The sequence below is a fragment of the Myxocyprinus asiaticus genome, chromosome 21 (genome assembly GCF_019703515.2).
Source record: "Myxocyprinus asiaticus isolate MX2 ecotype Aquarium Trade chromosome 21, UBuf_Myxa_2, whole genome shotgun sequence".
Lineage (NCBI taxonomy): Eukaryota > Metazoa > Chordata > Actinopteri > Cypriniformes > Catostomidae > Myxocyprinus > Myxocyprinus asiaticus.
In genome coordinates this window covers 34599146-34626579 of record NC_059364.1, presented here as the reverse complement: position 1 = coordinate 34626579, position 27434 = coordinate 34599146, and the positions used below count along the sequence as shown (strand labels likewise).

The 27434-nt window shown below is 37.6% G+C and overlaps 1 protein-coding gene across 2 annotated transcripts; it reads right to left on the bottom strand.

Annotated features, from left to right (window-relative positions):
- LOC127412099 (poly(rC)-binding protein 3-like) lies at positions 1 to 21780 on the bottom strand. 2 transcript variants are annotated; one of them, XM_051648179.1, is made up of 14 exons: positions 21333 to 21780; positions 19735 to 19808; positions 18072 to 18192; positions 17490 to 17513; positions 17271 to 17303; positions 16781 to 16897; positions 16138 to 16269; positions 13596 to 13724; positions 11775 to 11864; positions 7616 to 7657; positions 6246 to 6321; positions 4442 to 4494; positions 2879 to 3048; positions 1 to 135 (listed from the first exon to the last, which is right to left on the bottom strand). In XM_051648179.1, exons 3-14 carry the CDS (start codon positions 18153 to 18155, stop codon positions 99 to 101), a joined length of 987 nt encoding a protein of 328 aa, XP_051504139.1. In that variant the 5' UTR covers positions 18156 to 18192; positions 19735 to 19808; positions 21333 to 21780; the 3' UTR covers positions 1 to 98. The 2 variants fall into 2 exon arrangements, with proteins under 2 accessions (XP_051504139.1, XP_051504138.1); XM_051648178.1 differs by lacking the exon at positions 1 to 135 and adding an exon at positions 1734 to 2083 and having other exon boundaries at positions 21333 to 21776.
- Positions 21781 to 27434: the final 5654 nt, after the last annotated feature.

The window sequence follows — 27434 nt, the reverse complement described above, 5'->3', positions numbered from 1 at the left end:
TTCATTGTGTAAACTTGAGTAGTATCTGAGTCCATACAAGTCCAATATGGCTTTAGGGTAATCCAATGAGAGATTAATGATAAACTGTAAAGGTTGCACTACAGTGGCCTCAGACTTGCTATTTCTGAGGACAGCCTAGGAGGAAAACACACAATCAGATATAGAAGAACAGATCAAATTATTGTTAAAATCAGTTCTACACCTGATATAAGCCCTGCTGGGCATGAGAAGCATGGATCTACTACTGTATATGTGAGTCAGAGTTTTACAGTATCATCATTTAATTTAGCTGAGAGAAAAGAAAAACAACAACACAATTTGTTTGATATTGTTTTACATCTGCATAAAGTTTAAACTGTCTTATATATATTGTATGGTATAGTTAACATCGTATAAAGGTGTGCTTGCAGCATTGTTCTAAAAACAGCAGGATGCTAATTTGTTAGTATCACAAAATGCATAGTAAGGATTGCCTTCTTGTCTTTGTGCCTTTGTGTTTTAAAGCTGAAGTGTGTAATTTTTTTCGCTGTTAAAATATTTTCTCCTATCCCAGTTACATAATATGCAGAGTTAATTATCAATAAGCCCTTTTGTAATGGTTGATTCCCCAAAACAGTGTAAACATTGCGGCTCTGTGGCGCTATCAAAACATTGCTTTGTTTATTTGAGCATCTCAACCAACCCGACACAGCAACGATGCCTCAACCAATGGCACGTGTTTGGTCAACCAATTTGAGAAAGGTAATTATTTTTGCAATTCTGTTTGGTGACGCTAGTAGCGCAAAAAATGCACACATCACCTTAAACTTTCTCTGCCGTATTAATGAGGTAATTCATAAGAAAGTATTTGCAGAAAAGTTTATTGATGTACAGTATGTAAAGGTCGACCGATTTAGTCTGTACCACTGCTTTTGGAACTATCGTATCTGTAAAAATCCACACGATAGTTTACAGATAGATTTTCTGCATAAATGTCCCACATAATGCACCAAATCTTAATTTGTTTCTTGTTATTATTGGGATTTAAGTTGTACAACATACAGCATCTGGTATTTTATTAATTTGGACTATTGTTGACTCTGTGTCTGTGCCTGTCACAGTAAGGAATTTATTTTTATTTATACAATAAATCAATAAATTCAATAAATATATTTCAAAAACTATCGGCCGATAAAATGGTTATCTGCCTTGCACCTTAGTTATCGGTATCGGCAAAATCCAATATGCTGATGCAGTCAGAATAACAACATCAGTATGAGACGCAGAGCATCATACTCTCTTTGAAATTACTTTATTTTGATACAGTAACAAAAATGACAGCCTGTTCTAATCAGCACATTAAAATCACACCAAGATAAACAAACAACAACAGAAAAAATAATACGTACAGACACAGACCTTCTCCGTGAGCTGCATAGTACCAATAAATCAAATTCCTTTGGGCTTTGGCTTTCCGTGAAAAAAAAGGGAAGAGTGTCAGATAAATTATATGGTGAGAGATGGATATCTCAAACACTTCCGAATGAAACGCCAAACAAAATGGAAGACGATATAAGGAGCGATTAATCTTGTCATGCACTCACTATTCCTTGTGCTATTTGTTTGCAAAATATTGCACAGAGACATTTTTCTAAAAAAAAAAGGAGTCGGGGGAACACTTTCAATCTACAAAATATTTATGGATGAATAAGAAACAAATACAACATTACTCTTGATATTAAAGACCACAGCCGCTCAGTACGGGGCAAACTTCTGCCGCTCTGATTTTTTGATGCTGGACGAAGTGGGGATCTTTGCGGTGTAGGGGGTGAGGCCTGGCGGGAGGCTCGCAGAGGCAGCTGTGTGCATTGCCAGCAGAGGGACAGTTTTCATGCCAAGCAGGCTGGAGACAGGCAGGGCGTAGTGGGCACTGGGGATGGAGGAGACGGACTGGGGGGAGTGGACGTTAATAGCAGAAGGGGGAGCAGCCAGGACAGCCATGGAGGTGGGTGTGGAGGCGGAAGGGGTGGACTGGGAGAAACCTAGGCCGAGGTCGATAGTGGTAGAGGATGCAGCCTGGATGCTCAGTTTAGCCATCTCTAAACTGCAAACACACACACACATGGAGAAGGAAGGACGTGAGGGATATGTGGGGTTAATAGTGAGGTTAAGGGGTGTGAACAAGAGAAGAGTGTGACATGGGGGTGAGAGAAATAGAAAAAAGAATAATCAATATAGGGAATGTTAAGTGTTAAAAGAAGGAATAATAATAAGGGTATAACATGCCTGGATGATAATTAATAAGGAGTGCCATATTGGTGAGATGAAAACAAACAAACAAATAGACTATGGTGTAATTCCTACATATTATGCCAGACCCTGTGGAAAAGGAATATTTCACCCAAACAAATAAAACATCTATCATTATTCACTCACCCTCATGTTGTTCCAACCCCATATGCTATGATTTTTTTTTTTTACATTAAACACAAAAGGAGAACTTGGTCTTCACACAGCTTTTTTTCCATACAACAACAGTTAATAGTGACCTTGTGTGTTAAAAAAAAAACATAAAAGCACCAAAACAGTGGTGCATACAACTTGTGTGCTATACTCCAAGTCTTCTAAAGCTCTACGATAGCTTTGTGTGAGGATCGGACTGAAATTAGAGTCTCTTCCCTTCTACTGTAGCTCTCAAATCTTATTGGAGCTAAACAGACATGGTCACTATGAAATCTTATTGTATGGAAAAGAGCTGTATGAAGATTTTTCAAATTCTCTTTTTGAGTTCCATAGAAAATTAACAGCATATGGGTTTGGAAAAACATAAGGGTGAGTAAATAATGTCAGAAATTGTCATTTTTGTTATTCCTATAAAAAAGTGAGGGAAATATCCTACCTAGCACTGATCAGGTACTGAGCCACACTGATGCTGGCTGGGGAGCCTGTGATGGTGATGTGGCGCACAGCCGAACCGTCTGTGGCCCCCGCAATCTTGATCTGGGCACCAGACATCTGGCGAATCTCATTGATCTTACTGCCCTGTCTGCCAATGATGCAGCCTATGAGCTGAGAGACCGACAGATAGACAGACAGACAGACAGATGGGTAAATACCAAACAACATCTGGACATATGGAGTTTAAGGAGGCTGAGAGTGAAAATCTTGAAACCGAAAACTTGAAACAGATACTAAGAAATTGTTAGACCAAATAAAAACCTTGTTAGACCAACAATATTCTTCGAAATGTCAGCTGTAATAGGATCACTGTTCTACTGTTTGCTGACATTTATGCTGTTGTTGTTGCTGTTGTGTGGAGAAGTGCCCATATTTAATTAATGAGGTTTGATTGCCACAGTAATTGTGGTTTGTGTCGTTATTGAGTGTTAAGGTTTATGTGCAGTTAAATATAATTATTGCTCATAATATTTTGCTTTTGCAAGATGATTTTTCCTATGTAAGAATGAAATGATGAAATTAAAATCTCTTATGCTGCTAATGATAATCAGCCGAACAAGAAATCTGTAGTTGCCTTGACAAGAATTTATAGGCTGAATGAGACATTTTGCATTTAGTGAATGAAAAATGGTGATCAGACCTTTGTAGCTCCAAAAATCACATAAAGGAAACAAAAAAGTAATCCATATGACTCCAGTGGTTAAATCCCTTTCTTCAGAAGTCATATGATATGAAACAGATTAATATATTAATAAATGATCTGAAAGCGAAACTAAACAGGCACTAAACCACGTGTGTCTTTCAGATGTAAAAGTGAAAGTGGAGATTTAGAGTAAAGAAAAGGACTTAAATATTGATCTGTTTCTCACCCACATCTATCATATAGCTTCTGAAGATATAGATTTAACCACTGGAGACATATGGATTACTTTCATGCTGCCTTTATGTGATTTTTGGAGCTACAATGGTCTGGTCACCATTCACTTGTATTAAAAGGACCTACAGAGCTGAAATATTCTAAAAATCTTAGTTTCTATTCTGCTGAAGAAAGAAAGTTATACACATCTGGGATGGCATGAGGGTGATTAAATGATGAGAGAATTTTTGTTTTTGGGTGAACTATACCTTTAACAAAGTAATGATGCTTAGGACTAGAGATGACAGTAACAAAGAATAACAAAGTGTTATAATGTAAGGGTGGCAAATCATAAAGACAAATAACCCAAAATTAATTATTATACAGTGGGGTTCAAAAGTCTGAGACGTTGTTTTTGTTTTACATTTTTCAAAATCCTAAACGTGTCTGTTCATTTCCAGGTTGCAATGAAAAAAATACCAGTTTTCAATATGGTCTCAGACTTTTGGACCCCACTGTAAAAAGTAATAATGACAAAAAAAAAAAAAAAAAAAAAAAAATGCAAGATGAGCTGCAATGAAGATTGTGCCCCCAGTTTACTTGATTAACAGTGTAAAATATATGTGCTTTATATCATATAGGACTTACATCATTAGGTATGGTCAGCTCTTGAGAACTGGTTGCAAAGGCGGCATCCAGACCTATGCAGGGAAATGCGACGGTAAGGAAAACATAACTTGATAGATGACTAAATATGTAATTTGTAGATCCACAGTTGACATTTTAACATTGCTATACTGCCATTGAGATTGCTCAAATAAAATCTGAATTAATGACAGTAAAATTATATAGTGTATAACAGCATTAAGGCTGCTAGGGTGGGTGAGTCATGAATTAATTTCTGAATAATTTACTTCCGCCTGAGATTGAAAAACACCCATAAAAGTATTTCTAAATAGCCCACATTATCGGGAGCATCTATGGAGAGGCTGTCTCTTTATTTCCATGGTAATAATTATGGGCAGGCATTTGCAGTGTGTGGATTCTGTGTGTCATGATGAATGTAGGCTGCTGTGAGAGCAGGCTTCAGGTTTACTGAGGAAAATGCTGCAAGTTTGAACAGGTCAGGGGTATTGTGGAGGTATGAAGTGACGTGATGGGAGAAGAAATGTTAAACAAATGAAAGCAGGGCAAGGCAAACACCTGCCATAGTGATGAGTTGACATATAAGGAGAGGGGTGACACATACTGTATGCATCATATAGCCATCATGATGCTGTCTTTATGGTGACCTGACTCACTGGGAAATGCTTAAGACTGCTCAAAGCAGCTGTCAACAGCTGGCTCTGAGCACAGACTAACTAGACCTATCCGGACTGGTTGTGGTTCCAGGGGTGCCAGTGGCAGTCCAAGTTTACTTGCTGCCCTAGGCAATATAAAAAAATGACCAAATAAAAAATAATAATAATATATATATATATATATATATATATATATATATATATATATATATATATATAATATGGGTTTGAAACAACATGAGGGTGAGTAAAATATTGAAGAATTTATATTTTTGGGAGAACTATCCCTTTAACAATAAACTAGATCTGGTGGTCCAGTGTTAGTGTCTTTGACTACTGATCAAGAGGACCCTGATTCAAATCCTTTCTGAATATGAAGTGGTAGATGAGGACAAAATTTTCACTCAATAATGAAAATTCTCCCATCATTTATTCCCCCTCAGTGTTGTTACAAACTCATATGATTCCTATATCTGTGGAAGCCAAAAGGCAGAATGTTAGGAACCTCAGTCATCATTTATTTTCATTGTATTTGTCCATGCAATGAAAGTGAATGGTGACATAGCCTGTCAACCCATAACATTCTGCCTTAAATCTACTTTTGTGTTCCATGGAAGAAAAGAAAGTGAAACAGGTTTGAAACAACATGAGGGTGAGTAAATGATGACAGAATTTTCATTTTTTAATGAAAAAGTCCCTTTAAAGAAAAATATCTTCTGTAGATCTGTAGCTGTGACTTGACTGTCAAATTTGGCTAAATTGGTCCAAATTTAGACATGAATTCCTACCGCAGTGCTTTAGACTAACACTTTTTAACTACAAAAATTGTGCAACTTCATTAAGTATACAAATAATTTAGAAAATTCATTTGGCTTACAATTTAAGAGGGCACATTGGCTTCTGTGGTTGTATCATGGCACGGCATGTGCAGCATAATGTTTGCTCTCTGACACACACAGTATTGTGATATTTGTAGCCTTACCACAATCTGGTTCCCCCTCACTTTCTTCAGATTGGAAAAGTAGATTGTGTGGTGGTGAAAGCATGAGGTGGAAGTGGAGAGGTGGAGAGACAGATCGAGAAAGAGAAAGACAGGCAGAGAGACAGACAAAGGGAGAGACAGACTTCCCTGGGGAGCTCTGGGTACGTACCAGAGAAGGTGGGGTTGCTCTGCCCAAGGGAGGTAAGGGGGATATGCTGCATAGTCAGCTGGTGAAGCTTGGTCAACTGCGGGGGCAGGAAGGGAGGTTAGAACGAGCCAATCAAAATGGAATTATTTCAGAGGAAACTCACATCTACAGACAGAACAGCACCCATATTAAAGGATTAGTTAACCCAAAAATGAAAATTCTGCACAGGAGAGGTGTGGGCGGACGTTGCACGTTTATGAAACCAGAAAAAAAAAAAACTAATTGCCGAACAGTCTCTTTTAAATGCTGCACTTTATACTCTGGGAGAGTGAAGTTAAAAAAGAAACTCGCCGCTAAAATTATATCCTTGTCCATTGTGAATATTCAGTGTATCTGTGGAAGAAGCACCACTGCCAAACCAAGCAACTTCCTTTTGGTCAACACTGCGAATTCGTCTGTCAAAGTTCACCAAATTTTAACTTCACACAAAATCCACGAGGGGAAATTCTTTGCCACCAGAAGTCTATCGCATGAAATTCACGATCGTGTCGATTCCCATTGAAATTACTGTATTTTGCCAGGGGTGTAGATTCCGGGGTGTATGGTGGGAGGTAACCCCCTTCCCCCCACAAAAATCAAAACAAGCAAGTACAACCCCCGCATTATTTATACCATGATCAATGGAAACATGGGTAAATGCTTCACGCTGCAACTCCGGACTTAGTTTTCAAGTTAACAGCTTACTGGAGGGGAAGATGATCAATTTATCAATATGGTGTTATATGAACTACCTTTATGGTGCTTTTATGATGTTTTTTGTCCTTTTTGAGCTTGGCAGACATGGTCATTATAATTTATCCTTGTATGGAATATACATGCATAAAGACGTTTCAAAATTCATAATGGTGAGTAAATGATGACAGAATTTTCATTTTTGGATATATTATTCCTATAAGACTCAATTAGACTAAATATCTATTCTACTCTGGAATTGCCGTCCACTTATCCTCCCAAATACAGTAAGTTAACGTAAAAAAATTATAGCATACATATGTGAGTGATTCTGTTAACACATCCTGCTTTCTTATGTCTCATCAAGGAAAATAATATAACAGCAAAGGAGTTACTTATGTTAATGACACTAGATATTAAAGAAACGGTCACGGTCAGAGACCATTTTTCATGCATCATGCCTGTGATATCGTCGATCGAAGGAAGCTGCTAAGTGAGTGGAGGCTCCAGTGTGATCGAAAAGACAGGGATACTGACACTTAGGTGTGTGAGAAGAATGCAGTGGGAGAATTGTGGTTGTATAAGGGGTGGGATGTGGCTGGGGGACTGTTGAAGTGTGCTGTGAATGATACTGTTCAGGCAGTGGGACTAACACTCACGTCTTGGGGTGGAATGGCAAATTGTCCTGGGAAAGCAAAAGCCTGTGGACAAGATAACATGTTTAGGTTAGTTGGAGTTGTACAGATAACAACGGCCTAATTACTCCTTTGTCATTAGTCTCAGCCTCAGATGGCACTGGCACACCCACAGAGCACCCACAATCCTACACATTTCTTCTGTTTTCTGTTCTGAATGCATTTTTACATGCAGTCTATTCGTATCATCTATTTCAGATACCCCTAAACAACATGTAACAGCAAAATGAAGTGGGGTTGGACATTTTACATGTTAGTCTTTCTATCTAAGTGGACGCTTCTTGGCTAGAGCAAGCTGCAAAGGGGTCAAGACATTACGCCACAAGTTGAAAGTCTTGTTATATGAGACCACTTTGTCAATGACATATTTAAAAGTGCAATGAATGAGGGATTTTGAGCAAACTGTTACATTTTTCTTAATGTAACCACAAGGGGGCATTACAGTACATTTCATGCTATCCCCAGCCATATCAATGAATAAATTCAGTACTAGACTGCTTCTTAAGGAAACATCACTTTAATCCTCATGAGACAAGTGGAGCTTGTAGCTGGCATGGTTCTACAATATACAGATGTGCAGAATTTCCAGTCTTGCATTCATCTCAGTCAAACTAAAAGTCATAATTACTCAAATGTAGTCTTTAGTTGTTTTCCTTTCATATAAAAAGGCATTCCTAAAAAGGAGAAGGCATTCCTACTAATAATGTCTACTCCTTGCATATCATGTGCCCTAAAGCACATTCCTGTTATCTGTTAAACACATTTTTCATGATTCAGACGCCGGACACACTGCAACCCATGCAATCTAAGGCCCCTTTGCACATCATCACCTGCTCCTCTCTCATTTTTGTTTGGACTCTGGACTTGCCAGTCAACTGTGAACAAAGCTGACTGCATTCCAGCCTTTGCCACGCAGTCAGCCCTCTGCATCCTCGCTCTGATAGGGACATCCACCCAGAGGCTATAGCAACACCCCTCGACATACCGGTAGGGGTGGGGGAACAGGTTTGCTGATACCAAATAACAGAACATTTTCACCATTTTCCTTACTATGCAACAATATCTTATTTGAATTCCATGCTATCACTACAACGCAACCTACAAAAATCCATGTCGTTGTCATATATCACCCTCCAGGTCAGCTGGCTAACTTCCTTGAGGAGCTGGATGTCCTGCTATTCTCCTTCCCTGAAGATGGCACCCCACTTGAGGTCCTTGGTGATACACCTTGACAAGCCCCAGGCCGCTGAACTTCATGCTCTTCTGGCCTCGTTCGACCTGAAACGGCTATGCACTACTGCAACGCACAGATCGGGCAACCAGCTTAATTTTTTACACGTAACTGTACCGCTAACAATGTTCTTGTTACCCCTTGACATGTTTATGATCACTATTTTGTTCAATTTAACATGATACTTCCATCTAGACTAGCACATACAATTCCTTTGGTTTCCTTTCATCATAACCTCCGTTCTCTCTCACCCTTTCACCCGCCTTTCCACTGCTGTCTCTACCTCTCTTCCCTTGAAAAATCTCTTTTCCTCTCTGGATGTAAACACTGCTACATACACTCTATGCTCCAATTTAACAACCTGTCTAGACAGCATCTGTCCTCTTTCCTCCAGGCCAGCATGTGTGACACCCCCAATCCCTGGCTCTCTGATGTTCTTTGTGAACATCGGACCGAACTCAGGGCGGCTGAGAGGAAATGGTGGAAATCTAAAGAAGTAAGTATCAGTCTCTGCTTGCTTCCTTCTCTGATAATGCTGCATCTGCGGGACAAGATCAACATGACTGCAGACATGCGAAGCCTATTTAGGACATTAACACACTCCTCTGCCATCCACCTCCCACCCCCTTGCTGACAGCAGATGTCTTTGCCACTTTTTTCTGATAAGGTTACAGCAATGAGAAGTACGTTCTTGGCACCACACCCTCTCAAACACCCATCTCCTATATGCAGCTCTTCTCTCTGTGTTCTCTCCTCTAGCCGACACTGAGGTCTCTAAACTCCTCCTCTCCAACCACCCCACCACTTGCCCCCTTGACCCTATACCTCTCCACCTTCTCCAAGCCATCTCTCCGTCCATTGTACCTGCACTTACACATATAATTAAAACATCTCTACTTACAGTCACCTTTCCCAACACGTTTAAGCAGGCTCGAGTAACTCCATTGCTTAAAAAACCTGCACTTAACCCCACACAAGTAGAAAATTACAGACCGGTTTCTCTCCTCCCATTCATGGCGAAAATACTCAAAAGGGTAGTTTTCAATCCGACCTCTGCCTTTCTCTCATAGAACAAGCGGCTAGACAACAATCAGTCAGACTTCAAAAGCAGACATTCCACCAAGACTGCCCTGCTTTCTGTCACCAAATCACTGAGACAGGCGAGAGCTGGCTCCAGATCATCCATCTTTATACTGCTGGACCTATCTGCAGCCTTTGACACAGTCAACCATCTGATCCTCCTGTCCACCCTCTCTACTCTGGTCATCACAGGAACTGTGCTTAGCTGGTTCAAGTCCTATCGTTCAGGAAGATCTTTCAAAGTAGCCTGGAGTGGTGGGTTGTCCAATTCACATCAGCTAGTTACTTGGGTACCTCAGGGCTCAGTGCTTGGCCCAATTCTCTTCTCCATATATGCAACATCATTGGGACCCATCATTCAAACACATGGGTTTTCTTACCACTGCAATGCCGATGACACGCCGCTCTACTTGTCTTGCCAGCCTGACGACCCCACAGTGACTGTTAGGATCTCGGACTGCTTGGCAGACATTTTGGCCTGGATAAAGGAACACAACTTCAACTCAACCTATCGAAGACTGAGCTCCTCGTCTTTCCAGTCAACCCTGCTGTTGAGCATAACATCACCATTCAGCTGGGTACATCTACAATAACACCATCCAAAACGATCAGAAATCTGGGGGTAACCATCGACAACCAACTTAATTTCACTGACCACATCTCAAAAACAGCCCAATCATGAAGATTTGCACTCTACAACATCAGAAAGATAAGACCGTTCCTCTCTGATTATGCCACACAACTCCTTGTGCAGTCTCTTGTCATATCTAGACATTTATTATTGTAATGCTCTTTTAGGCGGCCTTCCTGCATGCACATTCAGGCCTCTGCAAATGATCCAGAATGCAGCAGCCAAGAGAGCGCATGTTACACCCCTCCTTGTCTCACTACACTGACTACTGGTTGCTGCATGTATCAACTTCAAGGCTCTGATGCTGGCATAAAGAACAGTCACTGGGTCTGCTCCAGCTTACCTAAAATCAATCTTGCAGAGCTACGTTCCCACCAGAAGGCTGTTGTCTGCAAATGAGTTGCGCCTTGTGGTACAAACACAAAGAAGCACCAAATCACTTTCCCAGACTTTCAGCTTCACGTCAAGGGTGGAATGACCTGCCCAACTCCATCCATGAAGCAGACTCCCACTCTGTCTTCATGAGCACTTGACCATACACTCAAATAAAAAATTAATAAAAAATCTTAACTCTAATCTTGGCTAATACTTTTCTGATGCAACTGAATCTTTGTAACGCAGCACTTTCTTGTTACTGTCTCCTTAAGATGAATCGCTTATGTTGTATCCTTACTCATTTTGTAAGTCGTTTTGGATAAAAGCATCTGCTAAATGAATAAATGTAAATGTAAAAACACACCGAGCAGAGATTTGACTGATCATGCTTAGATTACCTCCTCTAATGAGTAAATTAATATTTCACAAACCTTATTCCCCAAAAAACATCAGGACAGAATGGATGGAGCTGAATGGATTGTCTAGATATATTTACAATTATAAGTTACAAACTTTACAATTCTGAGCAAAATTTACAGACCTGAATGAGTCATTCAAAGCAAGTCTGATCTGCATGTTTAAGAGCACTTGAAATGGTCCCCTTTGGTGACTGTTTTACTGATTGGATCTGAGATTTATTCTGTCAACTGATCTCAGTGAAATCATTAGCGTAGATTTCCACACTCACAGCTCCCCACTGGGACTGTAGGGAACTATGGACTCAGTGCTTGCGAAGAGCTGTTGTGATTGTACAGTTCTTTTATTTTTTATTTACTTTTTTTTATTAAAATGGATGCAAAACTCACCGGAGCAGCATGTGGTTGTGCTAACACTGTGTGGCTGCCACCTGTGGAGGGTTTGGGTCGGTATGGAATGGTGGCTCCTTTAGGTGGTGACTACACATGAGAGACAAGTACAGGCAATACAATTTCAAAAGTGTTTATTTGGTCAGTATCTGTCAAAAGATTTGTTTTCAAAATGGAGTGAACTTTGTTTAAGATGCACTCAGTATTTGTTTGGCCATTATGGCAGTTGTATTGCACTTATACTGACACCTAACGGTGTGGATGCAGCATCACGCAAAATCAAAAGTCTTAAGTGTAGAAATGCCCGAAGTAGTCAGCCATGATTAATTTATTCCACAAGCAAATGTGTCCAATAGCATGGTGAGTTACGGACATAAAATGAAGGCTGTTCTTTAAGGTAATTTTAAAGCCCCTGTGAAATCAAAATGGGAATTTTTTTATTTTTAGTCCATGTCTATTAGCTTTGAAGCCATCTATATGCACTGTTGGGTAGTAATGGATTACGTGTAACCTGGATTGCATAAAAAGATTTAAAAAATCAAGTACTTGTAATTATATTATGTTTGTGCTCAGATAACAGTGATTTTTATGGATTACATGATACAATTTTTATTACAGTACAATTCAGCCAACGGCAATAACTAGTGCATAATTTAGTGCATTATTATGATGCTAAAATTTAAAAGAGTGGTCTGAGCCAGAGCCTGAATTACATGCGATAGGTCTAGCCAGGTAGATCTAGTACATACATTGAAGACAGTGTAGTCTCGTTTCTCATTTGACCACATACAAAAATTACTTGACTTTCAAGATACACATTGAAAAATGTAGCTGTGCATTGAAATCCTTGCCTTACAAAAAACAGATTTTTGATTAGATTAAAACATATTATGATTAGATTTTCATTAAACCCTGCAATAAGTAATCCAAAAGTAATCAGATTAGATTACCTAAAAGTATAATCTTTAAAATCATGTTACTGATTAAAATTTTGGTCATGTAATTTGTAATCAGTACCAGATTACATTTCAGAAGTAATCTTCCCAACACTGTCAATATGCTAGTGTACTTGGATATATACACATTTAAAATTAACTGTCTCTCTCCTCAGGGAAAACACACCAAAAAAATATTGATAACTCAATGCACTACTCTGATTTTTGACAAGCAAATAGCAAATCATGGTTCGTGGCTGTGACATAACAAAAGCCTAATGGCAATTTTTTATTATTTTATTATTATTATTATTTATTTATTTATTTTATTTTTATGGAAAGGACAAGCCCTAAAATCCTGCCCAAATTTCCTTTTTCAATTGGAAATATTAACATGGGACACAAAACTGTGCCAAGCGATTTCATGGTTTCATGGGGTATTTAATATGTCAGTCCCCATGACGCAACCCAGCTCATGAATAAAACAACTGTCATTAGGCTATTGTGAGTATATGTCATTTTAAACAGATTTCTCAGTATAACTATTCATTTCATTATGTGCAAAACCATTTTAATGAGGCACAATTACTGATTGCACCTTTAAGCCTAAAATGGATTGTTCTGTTCTGCAATCCAGTGAACAGTCTACAAAACAAAGGCATCCAAGTTTGGATGCTGGGAACTAATGAAGCAAATAGGAACATTTAACATGTTGTGCATGCATTGAAACCGAATGCAAATGAAGCGTGAAGGGGAAAGAGACATGAAAAATATCCCACACCTTAAATGACATTTAAGCACAATGGGAAATCATTCATACACACACATAGGTTTACAATTAAAAATCAGGTCACACTCACACACTCCCAGATGAACTCGCACCAACCTCCAGTATGACGGTACAGATGTGCTTCACACATTGTGTGATGGCGTGGGGGGTGCCTGAAATGGTCACCGCTCTCTCAGTGGAGTCAGGCAGTAAGTCTCCTGCTACCTGCACCTGGGCACCCGTGCTCTAACACATGGAAACACTGTTAATGAAGACAAGCTCCAAGCCGGCTCTTTCAGTGGTAACAGTTCAGTAAAGGTACACTCAGTAATTTTTTTTCTTAATTTACAAAGTTTTACTTCTAAAGAAATTAATAGTAATTTTGAAACATATGTATAAAATCATAACTACTCATGTGAGCTGAAGAGTTCAGTCAAATCAGTAACCTTATAAAATCTCTTTTAATCTACATGGGACAGGGGCGCCTCACGTGGGCAGCCATGTTAGCATCACATAACCAAATAAATACTACTCGCTTAATCTCAGTAACTGCCCTATTATTGGACACTTTCATTCATGGATTAAATTAATCCTGGTTTACTGTGCATAGTGAATTTCTACAATGGCATTGGTAACTGAAAACTACTCTGTTTGAATGATGCAGCATCCAGGCCACTAGGTGTCAGTGTAAGTCAATGTAAGCCACTTCAACATACTTTAACATATTTCACTACTACACACTTCAACATATTTCTATATATTTTTATGTTAAAAATCTCCTATACCAGTTAAATGTGCAAAGACTACTGTAAGTAAGCCATTCGTAGGTTGACCTCTATATGAGTGTAAACACATTATTTGTTTGAGTATTCTAACCAGCCTGACACAGGAACATTAGCTCAACAAATGGGGTGAGTTTGGCGGCTGACCAACGGTCAAGGTGAGAGGTGTGTTCAGGAAACCTGTTTGAAAACAGTCATTATTTTTGGTGAAACTAGTAGAGCAGAAATTACACACTCCATCGTATATGAGCAAGTACTTAACTCTTTACACATCTCATTCCAAACATCCAGTATACTTTTTAGATTTAAAGATTTAATTTTAGATTAAATTTTTAGGTATGAATTTAAGATTTACTTGCTCTATTGCAAAAGTTATGTTGTCAAGCCAGCTTCTGGGCGTTTCTACACATCTCAGAGTTTATATTTAATGGTCATTTAGGAAGATTTTTATTGGTCAGATAAGAAATAAAATAAGAAATGTTAGTGTGTGACAATGGTGATGGAAAAAGTGTTTATTATTATTATTATTATTATTATTATTATGATCTCATACTTTTTATCTGAAATATCTTTCATGTACACGTTTGTCATTACAGGATGTTACTGTAATGAAATGAAGTACCTTTTTTTTCTCATACAACAATTTAGAGTCAAAATCGTATTGTAATGTCTCCTTTGTAATGTATCATTTTTTTTCACCTCCTTAACAAAGATGTTAACATTTTATTTGTAATAAATGTCTTAATTATTTATGGAACATTCTTTATCCATAAGATGAAATTGTCAGACAACAAACCTAATTTTAATTTATTTCTCACAAAATTGAAATAATATCATAGAATGGTAAAGTTGCGTAAAAATAACAAAGCAATAATAATTAAGAAATTTAACCTATTTAAATTAACTTTTTTCTTTTGATACCCTGAATATTTCCTTTTTTTTTTTTTTTTTCTTGCATTTTTATGTTGTTTGTATTGTGCTTTGAACATGTTTAACATGCTTGTTATCTAGATAAAAATAAAAAAATAAAAAAATTAGAGTGAAAATTTATTGTTTTGGAGGTTTGGACTCAATAAGTAGCATTTAATACTACAGTGTCCATATTCAACATATTGCATGTTAACTATAGGACATTTTTTATAATTAAGTACATTTACGCTTATGTTCTTGCCCGATGTCTTCTTTCCAAAGCGACTTACAGAAAAGTGTGCCATTAAGTGCGTTTTGGCATTACTGCAATACTAACATCTAGAACTGACATTGTTATGGTCTGGCTAGTTATTTAGGTCAATCTATTTGGAGACTGTATATAAATGTGAGTCTATTTAGGCCTTGGTGGGCCGTCCTGTCCTAGACATTCATAGCAACTGGGAATAAAAGCAGCCAGTTCACCCCTCACAGCCCTCAGCAGAGAGGACAGCTATATTTATTCAATGAGACCCACCAGCTGAGTATAAAAAACAAAGCCTTCAAGCAAAAGCCATTGTCCTCATGACAATTTCAACAGCTAAATGAAAACGAACGGTTCCACTTGTGAGATGGATTGCTTTGTTTTTTCATTAATGAAAGCTTTGAATATATGAGTTTGAGGGAAATGTGAGATAATTTTGGACTTTGAAATTAAAGCTGAGGGGCCCAGCAGTCTCATAACATGTGGAATGAGTGGAAGGCAGAGATGAATGGCCCCCCTGTGCTCAGGAATAAAAAGTTTTGCCTTGATGAGGACAATCAATCAGGGTGATGTTAAATGTTTATGCTTGCCGCTGAGACAAAGGAAAATAACTGTTTAACGGACCATTCTGTGCATCATCTGGGGGCCACTGTGACCTGCATTACAAACTCTTTGCATTTTGGTAACTGATTAAACTCATATTTACCTCTCTGATCTCTTTGATCTTGGAGCCTCCTTTGCCAATAAGTGAACCACACTGACTGGCAGGGAAGACGAGGCGCAGTGTGACAGGAGGCCTGCTTGCCACTGTGCTGTTTATCATGGAGGCCAGTATATCCTGGAAGAGAGAAAAGAAATGCATATGTATCAGATGCACTAGCATACAGTATATATATATATATATATATATATATATATATATATATATATATATATATAAGACCTATTAGAATGGTACTGTATAGTACTAACATACACTATTTGCATTTTGTCTTGTAACATAAACTATTCTAAATATACAATGACATACTGGTGTGTAATATAATAACATACATAGTAAATATGCAATATTTTACATAGTCCTATTTACTATATATTTAGACTTATATAGTTTAATAACATATTATACATAGTGTTTTTTTCTGATTCTACAAAATAGTTGCGAATTGCCACATCTGTTTATACCCAGTGCAGTCACTCCGAAAATGAAAACAATGTGATAACAGAGAAAAAAACATTTGCATGAATAGAGGTTGAAAGTTTCTGTAAGGAAATTTGAGCTACAATTGAAATGCATTCAAATCACCCATAATATTAATTGCACATTAATGGACAAATCACACACACACCTCCTCAAACTTCTCTGCAATCATGGCGAATGCTTTAAAGATGACCTCAGATGCGCCGGTGATGGTGATGATGCGCTCTGGACTGGAACCGTCAGATATATTAATTCGGGCTCCACTCTGAATCCAGAGAGAAAATCAGAGTTTTGTGCTGCATTAAATATAATTCATCAGTCTTACCTCACTGCTAAAATTTGGATCCTTTCCCAAGTAAATACCATCATGCAAACGAAATCTAACAAGCTGAGTTTACTCAAAATGAAAATTATTCCTATGAATGTTTTCCCCTATCTCATTTTGTAGATGAGGTGACCCAAATGTGTTACTTTTACACTTTATACGCCATTTAATTCACTTAACTACTCAGGATTAATAGTGTGCATTGCATTGCAGTTTGTTAGCAACAGTTCATTGTCAATTATGTGAAATAACTATTAATTAAAATGATTGGCCTAATTTGATATTTGTTAATAAACCTCAATATATAACTTACCTCCTCTCTCATTTTTTTGACAGTCTCTCCTTTCTAAAACCAAATAAGGAAAAAGTCATTTTAAAAGACTGCCTGAACATATAACAAATTCATTATGTGTATATTAAGATTATATTTAATATTATAAGCCATACTTAAATGACAATAAGGACAGTATTGAAGTTTTGGATAGCTGAAGAATATGTTTTGCTTAATTCAGTGTCATACTGAATTGTTTACCTTTCCAATGATACTTCCAACTTCCTAGAAACACACACAAAATACAAACAAAAAAAATGGTTAATCTAGGCCAACATAATGTTCAAATGATTGCATAGTAAACTGAAATAATGCTGTCTTATGGAGTTCTGACTGTCTACATGTTGGACTTTATGTATGAAATTTTTCAGGAATGATTTATCAAATGATTCATCAAAGAATGACTACAGGTCCTTTCTCGTTAGAAATGATGATGCAGTAAATAGTAATACAACTTAATGCGTTCTCTGTTTCTAATTAGGGGCCAAGCACTGAAGGGGGGTAGCCCCTATTGTATTCGTTAGCATTCTTATTCTTCTTCTTTTATTTATTTATTTATTTTTTTTTTGTCTATAGCAGTCCCATGATCTGTTTGGAGAAAAGTGGGGAAATTTGGCACAGTGATTGGGGGTGGCCTGAATAGTTCCCTGACCCATTTTGGGGGTTCATCTGTCTGTCTATAATGATCATTTATGGATTCATCTCTCTTATGTACTGGTTTAATTTCTTGACTGGTTTCACTTGCAAAATACAAGTACTGTTGAGCTCTGTGATGTGTCTTACCTTCCCATGCATTAACAGGCGGATGGTGAGGGTGACATTTACCCCCCTCGCTGATACGCCATCCTCTCTCTCATTCATATTCATTGTTCTGTCTGGTCTAGATGCCTCAAACAGACTGTCTCTGTGCACACAAACAGACACATTTACCAGTTCTGTCATTTCTGGCCTGACAACACATAATTCAAGGAGCTTCGCAAATGTATTTGCTGCCTATTACCTCTCTCAGCCATAAACATCTCTTTAATTGTGCATTCGTTGTTTTGCTGTAGGTACCTGGTTTTGTGGTCTGACATTAAGTTGGGTGTTATTTCCCTCAGGCTCTGCTAGAAGCGGATAAGAGGGTGACCTGTGGTCCTACGTCTAATGTTTCTAGATCATTAGACCACTCAAATGGTTTTACTTTAACCCTCATGTTCTGTTGAGATTGCATACTGTTTTTATGTTTGGGGTCCCATAGACTTCAATGATGTATGTATAAAAATAATAATAATAGTGCTTTGAAAATCCTATTATTTCCCCTTCATATTCTTTTAATATGTTCCTCTGATGCAATCATAACCCAGGCATCTATTATTAAAGCATTTTCCCTCTGTTTTGCTGCAGACCACACATGCACTTTTCAGAAATGTGATTGGTATCTATTCTGGTAATGTTGTTTTCTGTTTGTTGTTATCAATTTGACCCAGTTTAAAACACATTGTAGAAAAATTCAATTCAAGAGATGAAAATTAGTAACTTACAGGAGTGTCTAAAGTGTGTACACCATTCAGAGTGATGTAAATTCATTACATTTAATCATCTTTTATATCTGGGGTCTCCAAGACATAAGTTATTGAGTTGAAAATACTATATTGTTTATAATCTGTTCTCATGCACTGAAAAAATGTTTAGATGAAAAATGTGCATCATGTGGTAAAATCTAAATTAACTGGTTTGATTCAAGTCAAAAATATAATTTAACGTCACAAAACCAATCAGGTATAGCTCCTTTAGGTAACAATTGCAGGTTACCACTTTTTGTGTGTAAGATAGGGAAAAACATGAATATCAACCTGAAACATAAATGTTAATTATATTTTTGAGTTATTTTAAGGGCCTTGGAGTCCTTCAGACCCCAAACAGAACATGAGGGTTAATAGAACTAGCGTGACAGTGTTTGATAAGACTCAACAAGAGTCACTTGTTTCTGTCTGGTACTGTGGATCAAGTGACGTCTGTGTGACCATGTCTAACAAGGCCCATTAATTTATCAGTGCAGGAACACACTGTTATTTGTTCCCACATTCTTGTCCTCCTCGCAAAGGCGAGGAATAATACAAGCAGAACAGATTTTGTCACTATCTGAATCGATTACAAGCCAGATGAGATCACAGACTACATACAGGGGCGAATCTAACAAAATGTGTCAGATCAGAGGAAGTGTTCACAGTGAATTGCTATAGGCATTAGTCGATTGTTTGATATTTTCCTTTAATGATCCCTTAGCATCCATGCCTCATATTTCCTTGATGAGGCCCTCTGGCTAAGAACAATAAATGAATGCATTAACTATAAGTGAGCATATGGAGATATCTGTTCTAATTGTAGGCTTACAATCCTTTCATTTATTAGCCCTCTTTTCTCCTTGCTCTTTAAAAAATACAGCGTTTGAAATGAGACTTACATAAGATGTTAAATGAAATGTGGTCCCTCTTGCCATGACACTCCTGAAGAGGAACTTGTTAAGTAGAAGTGACACTAAAGAGAGAAAATATGATATAGTATATACTGTATATATACAGTATTGTGCAAACATTTTAGGCACTTGTGAAAAATGTTGCATAGTGATGGTAGCTAAATCAATATTTGGTGTGGCCACCTTTGCCTTTAAAACAGCACCAATTCTCCTTGGTACACCTGGACATACTTTTTCTTGGTTGTTGGCAGATAGGAAGTCCCAAGCTTCTTAGAGAATTCGCCATAGTTCTTCTATCTATTTAGGCTGTCTCAATTGCTTCTGTCTCCTTATGTAATCTCAGACTGACTCGATGTTCAATGGGGGGCTTTGTGGGGGCAATGCCATTTCTTGCAGGGCTCCCTGTTCTTCTATTCTAATCTTTTCTATTAGTAAAAGTAATGTTTGGGAGACTAAAATGTATTTTTCCTATTGACACACTAAAGCTGAAGATATAAATAACAATCTTAAGGCAAATGTTTTTGTGAAACATCTTAACTGCTAAAATGTTTTGCACAGTACTATATATATATATATATATATATATATATATATATATATATATATATATATATATATATATATATATTGCTTTTGTTCAACTGCCAAAAGTATAAAAGGGTTATTGGTTGAAATATGGTTATACAAATACTCTCAAAGCCATTTAACTTCTGTTTAAAATACATAGAATTCAGTTTGCTATCATGAACAAGACTCTAAATGTGGAAGTTGTGAAATGAGTTGCAGGTTTGGCATTTAGAATAAGAAATACTGCCGAATTTTATAACAAAGGTTTGAAGTGGTGTAAAAAGCCAGTTCTTTTGTGTGGCTATTAGTTCTGTACTGTTTCATCAGTTAAATGCATCAAACAAACAGCTAGCATCCTGCCTAATCCTATAGGCCAGGATTTGTTTGGCTAATGCTAAAACCCATATGACCTATTTCTGTCTGTCTAATGCTTGTCAACAAGCAACTAAAACATTCTGCTATGTTACAACATAGCACTAATAAGCCCAGACATAGATATCACATAATGTTTTTCACATGTCAAATGTGTTTCTGAATTTTGAATTCAAATTGTTTACACAACTCATATTGTGAAAAATAGTGGATTTTAAATACATAATCCCAATAACAAATCACGTTTTACATTGCATAGTGCAATATTGTGAGTTAAATACACTATGATTAACAACAAACTAAATTTAAAATCATCTTTACATGTTTATTAAGCAGAATATGAACATATCTAGTTGATTATGTCAATATTATTGCCCAAACTTAAACAATATTCATGATTTTCATGAAAATGTACAATCATCTCAGTTTTAGGCTGCTGTGTCATGAAGTGTATATGTAGTCAAAATATATGCATAATATGTATATATTAAATATATAAACAACTGTTTTTGTCATTTGTTAACATCTCAAAGATGAAACCAGAACACTATTTGTGCCCAGAAAAGCATTAATAAGCCTATTTGTTCTTGTCCTTTGGAAGTCCCTGAGCGTGACAAGCAGCTTTGGATGGAAGTTAGCAAACTGACCTGGTCAAGTGATGGAGGTTGAGACCGCAGGAAGATGCAAGCAAGTTACTTTTTCACCAACACTCTCCAGGATGAGTTAATGTTTGTGGCTCCAGAGTGTGTATGTTTCCCTGAGTGCAGAGTTGCCCTCCTTTGTTGTCAGTTGTATTCAGAGAATGGACAGATGGCCTTGTGCCCGTACCTCTAGCTTTACTGTTTTTTTCCCCCCTCTGGCTTAGCCTCTGATAAGCCTTTAGACCAGGACATGAGCTTGGAGTCTCTCTCCATTCCCAATACTCACATAGTTGATGCCATAGAAGAACAGATCTTCATCCTGGGAGCAGACGGTCGATGTGGCGTTATGGAAAGCCACAAGATCCCAAGATGAATAGAAGGCAACAGGTATCTCATACTTGGGTGCAACATAGACCACAAATATATTCTGAAAAAAGTGAGAATGTCTAACTGTGCTTCCAAACAGACTTATCATCCAGAAACTAATAAGGCTATCTTTTGTGGCTGGAAAGATGTAAGTAAGACATATTCATGGACACTATTTTGGAGGACACAAACTAAAAATATGCCTGAATGTTTTTGTCTACACCCCCAATCACCATAAGCATCTCCAAATTGACTGTGTCACATCATTATGGACGGAAAGACACAATGTCTCTTTTGCCGGTGTCCCCTCCCTCACACCCACCATCTACTCCTGCTAATGAGGCCAAAGTCCTGAGAAAACAATGTGGCTCTTTAACAGCAAAAGATGCACGGCAGCTCTGCAGCAAAATTTCAAAGTGAATGAATTAGTGGAGCAGAAATGGCATATTTAATCAGTGCCTGCTGTTCTGGATGGAAATTAACAATAGTCTCTGTGGATCTCCCTTCCATCTCCGCATACAGTATGTAAAGTGTAAAACCAAGTTCTAAGACTCCATGTTACATGACAAACTGTCACAGTTAGTGTTGGCTTGACAAGTGAAGCCATCTGCTCACAGTTTCTACAGTGTTTCTAAAATAAGTCAATGATCAATTATTAACTTCTACAATGACTTTTCACTCTCTCTCTCTCCCTCTCTCAATCCATATTTATCCATCCCAATTTTGCATTAATATAGCACTATTGTTATAATACAATAATAAGTGAGCCCAGTGTCTCAACTCATCTCTCTTTTTATATTTTAAACCCCTCATGGCATGGTCTTTTTCTCAATTTTTCTCAATAACTGTGCTTAATTGCCAGCTCTCACAGATACTGTATCACCTCAAAATGTGGTCTTTTTGTGAACGTTTTAATTTGCTAAACTATTATAACCTGAATTATATCTTTGTACTAACCGAAGTATATCATAGTGAGGTAGGATTAAGCATAAAAAGAAAAAAGCATAATCTAATTAAAATATTTGCCATGGTAACCACAGGTTTTGCCAAAATACAATGTTACTAAAAAACATGTAAAAAAAAAACATGTGGAATTACCATCGTTCCATGTCATAAAAAGCATGTTCATACCATTGTACTTTTTGGAACTTTTTTTATTAGTGGTGTAATTATTACAAAAATAATTTTGTTAAAAATTGTATTTTGGTGACAGTGGTGGCTAATACCAAGTTAGCATAGTTTTATTTTCGTAACAATAACTTTAGTAAATACCAAGGTAATATAACCTTGGTAATTTAATTAATTTTTTTAGTAATGTTGTAAAAATCCATTCAACATTTTCTTGAATTTATTGTTTTGATGACAATGGTGGCTAATACCAAGTTAGAATAGTTTTATTTTTGAATACAACACACTCTCACGGCGAAATCGTAAGGATTCGTACGACTTTACTAAATTTGGCTTGTTCGTATGATATCGTACGACTGCACTCGTATGAATTTGTACAACTTTCACTACAGTCAAAGACATCGTTTCCATCTAATACGCAATAATGACTTGCTTCTGTCACACACAACAGCTTCCTATCATGTTTACACACTCTACTGATTGATTAGGTTAAGATAAGGGGTTTGGGTAAGGGCATAATATTAATAAGCATGGCCTTAAGACCTCGGAACTCACGCTTACTTCCGCATTAGACATCCGGGCATTTGCACATGATGAAAATGAATTTATATGAACAGAAATCGTACAAAATCATACGAAATAGCCAACTCATAAAATATGTTCAAATTTGAATGAGATCAGGTTGAACAATAATTATAGCTATATGGTAATGTGGCAGAAACTTACCATAGTAAATTCTCATTTTAATTTTACAATTTTCATAGTAAAGGGGAACAGTAGGTTAGGTATTTTTAATATTATTTTAAATGAATATTTCCCAAAAATGAAAATTTTCTCATCATTTCCTCACCCTCATGCCATCCCAGATGTTTATGACTTTCTTTCTTCTGCAGAACACAAATTAAGATTTTTAGAAGAATATTTCAGCTCTGTAAGTCTATATAATGCAAGTGAATGGTTACCAGAACCTTGAAGCTCTAATAAGCATATAAAGGCAGCATAAAAGTAGTCCATATGACTCTAGTAGTTTCAACCATGTCTTCTGAAGCGATCCGTTCAGTTTTGTATGAGAACAGACCAAAATTTCACTCCTTTTTCACATTAAATCTGCAGTCTCCTTGATGATCATGATTTAAAGCTTGATTACACCTAGAGTTTGATTCATGAGCAGACTGCTAGATGGTGCTATTAATTGTAATCGAGCTTGAAATCATGATCATTATATCATGAGTTATATTTTGGTCTGTTCTCACCCAGAAATTATTGGATTGCTTCAGAAGACACGGATTAAACCACTGGAGTCTTATTGATTACTTTTATGCTACTTTTATCTGCTTTTTTATTTTTATTATTGATTACTTTTTTATCTGCAGTTCGCGTATCGTCCCAACCGTTCAGTAGACGACGCCATCGCCACCACCCTCCATCTGGCCCTCACCCACCTGGATAAAAAGGACTCATATGTTCGAATGCTGTTCATAGACTTCAGCTCAGCATTCAGCACAATCATTCCTCAGCATCTGATTGGAAAGCTGAACCTGCTGGGCCTGGACACCACCCTCTGTAACTGGATCCTGGACTTCCTGACTGGGAGACCTCAGTCAGTCCGGATCGGGAACAGCATCTCCACCACCACACTGAGCACTGGGGCCACCCAGGGCTGTGTGCTCAGTCCACTGCTGTTCACTTTGCTGACTCACGACTGTGCAGCAATGCACAGTTTGAACCACATCATCAAGTTCGCCGATGACATGACCGTGGTGGGTCTCATCAGCAAGAACGATGAGTCAGCATACAGAGAGGAAGTGCAGCAGCTGACGGACTGGTGCAGAGCCAACAACCTGTCTCTGAATGTGGACAAAACAAAAGTTGTTGACTTCAGGAGAGCACAGAGTGACCACTCTCTGCTGAACATCGATGGCTCCTCTGTGGAGATCGTCAAGAGCACCAAATTCCTTGGTGTTCACCTGGATGAGAACCTCACCTGGTCCCTCAACACCAGCTCCATTACCAAGAAAGCCCAGCAGCGTCTCTACTTTCTTTGAAGGCTGAGAAAAGCACATCTCCCACCCCCCATCCTCACCACATTCTATAGAGGGACTATTGAGAGCATCCTGAGCAGCTGCATCACTGCCTGGTTTGGGACTTGCGCCGTTTCGGACCGCAAAGCCCTGCTGAGGATAGTGAGGACAGCTGAGATGATCATCGGGGTCTCTCTTCCCTCCATCAAAGACATTTACACCACATGCTGCATCCACAAAGCAACCAGCATTGTGGATGACCCCACACACCCCTCACATAAACTCTTCACCCTCCTGCCATCTGGCAAGAGGTACCGACGCATTCGGGCCCTCACGGCCAGACTGTGTAACAGCTTCTTCCCCCAAGCCATCAGACTCCTCAATACTCAGAGACTGGACTGACACACACACACACACACACACACACACACACACACACACCTGTACACCATCCAACTTTTGCACATGTCCAGAGTTGCGCTTAATTCATTGTCACTTTATACCTGGCTGCTACCTCAATAACTGCTATGTCCATAGAACACTATTTCATAGTATGTTATGTTTACATTCGGCATTTTTAGAAAGTGTCATCTTTTTGCACTACTCAGATTAGAAATGTGTACTGGTCGGCGCTGCACTGTCTCTTACTGTGCCTATTGTCCTGTTTTCTTTTTAGTAATTATTGTACTGTCCTGTACTTTTTGCACACATTTGTATGTGCTCTTTATGTAGGAATGTGTAGGTCTTATTCAGTCTGTGAAGTCTCATGTGGTTCTGTGTTTGTCCTATGTTGTTTTTTGTATCACCATGGTCCTGGAGGAACATTGTATCGTTTCGCTGTGTACTGTTCTAACTGTATATGGTTGAACGACAATAAAAAACCACTTGAACTTGGACTTTTTGGAGCTTCAAAGTTTTGGTCACCATTCACTTGCATTGTGAGGCCCTACAGAGCTGAGATATTCCTCTAAAAATCTTTATTTGTGTTCTGCAGAAGAAAGAAGTCAAACACATCTGGGATGGCATGAGGGTGAGTAAATGATGAGAGAATTTTTTGGACGAACTATCCCTTTAAATAAAAATAATAGAAAAGAAATAAAAGTCTGTCATATATGTCATCTACAAAGTATTTCCAGTTAATTGCACTAATCGACGGGTGAACAATTATAACTTTTATTTGCACTTATTATTTAAGGCTGGTCCTTTTGCTCTAAATGTGTGAGCCATTCAAACAGGCTTCAAAGATGGGGTTACAATGAAACTGTTGTGATCATCTCCAGCATATTTGTCCTTTAGAAGAATTGTCATTCACACTGCAGCTGGATTTTGGTCTTGGTTCACAGTTAAATCAATAGGACATGGTGAATCCTGAATAAATTCGCGAAAGAGGAAGCTCTAGACTCTTTCTGGCATTAGAGATATGGAGACCCAGTCCATACAGGACTTCCAGGATTTATGCACTTTTGAGAGTTTTAAGAGTGTCTCGCACTATAATGGTTACGGTGTTGATCATCAATAGCTGATCGATCGACAATTTAAAAGGGTTAAAGGTACTGTACACATTTAAAGATCCTTATAATCTTATTTCCCGTTCAGCAACATGTCAGAACCTGCCTACATATCCTCAAGCTTATGAATATCAGTAAGATGACTTAAGCGGTTAATTAGCAAACATACATTTTCATATATAAATGAGCTGTTTTCAAACTTCTTCAACGGTTGTGAAGGTTATGAACATTACTTTTCGGTTCAGATGTTTTCATGTAGTTACAATGAATGCGGCGCCCTCTGTTGATTTCAGTTGTGTATTACATGTACATGTCTCTCTCTCTCTCTCTCTCTCTCTCTCTCTCTCTCTCTCTCTCTCTCTCTCTATCTCTCTCTCTCTCTCTCTCTCTCTCTCTGTAATGTGTTACATACCTTGATCATGCAGGTACAACGTTATTTCCAGAATCTCAGATTAAGGCATTTTATGAGCATATAGCTAGAAATGCTTATGGTAAGTTACTTTTTCCTGATACACTCTCCTGTGTTATTAAATGTTTCATTCAAACAATCTTAATGAAATAAGTAATCAAAACAACCCACTTACAAAACTATTAACTTTTAAAGATATTTTTTCCTCAGGTAATCCTCACAGTCATAATTCTAGCAGTAGACTAACACACAACACTGTGGAAAGTGTAAGATACAGGTAAGCACTTCTGAACATATTAATATTTATTATATTGTTTATTATATTTATAATATATTTATAACATTAAAGGAATATTACGGGTTCATTACAAGATAAGATAAATAGACAGCATTGTGGCATAATGTTAATTACCACAAAAATTATTTTGACTCGTCCCTCCTTTTCTTTAAAAAAAAAAAAAAAAAGCAAAAATCAAAGTTACAGAGAGGCACTTACAATGGAAGTGAATGGGGCCAAGTTTTTGAGGGTTTAAAGACAGAAATGTGAAGCTTATAATTTTATAAAAGCACTTACATTAATTCTTCTGTTAAAACTTGTGTATTATTTGAGCTGTAAAGTTGTTTAAATTGTCATTTTTACAGTCGTTTTAGGGTTTGTTGACATTACATTATCATG

Bases quoted from the DNA above. Each gene is read 5' to 3' on its own strand.
- LOC127412099 (XM_051648178.1), bottom strand. From the start codon at position 18,155: ATGAATATGAATGAGAGAGAGGATGGCGTATCAGCGAGGGGGGTAAAT. The intron at 17,514-18,071 runs GTAAGACACATC...GTGTGTTTCTAG, and splicing joins GCCTGTTAATGCATGGGAAG to GAAGTTGGAAGTATCATTGG. The intron at 13,725-16,137 runs GTAAATATGAGT...TCCATGTGTTAG, and splicing joins AGATCAAAGAGATCAGAGAG to AGCACGGGTGCCCAGGTGCA.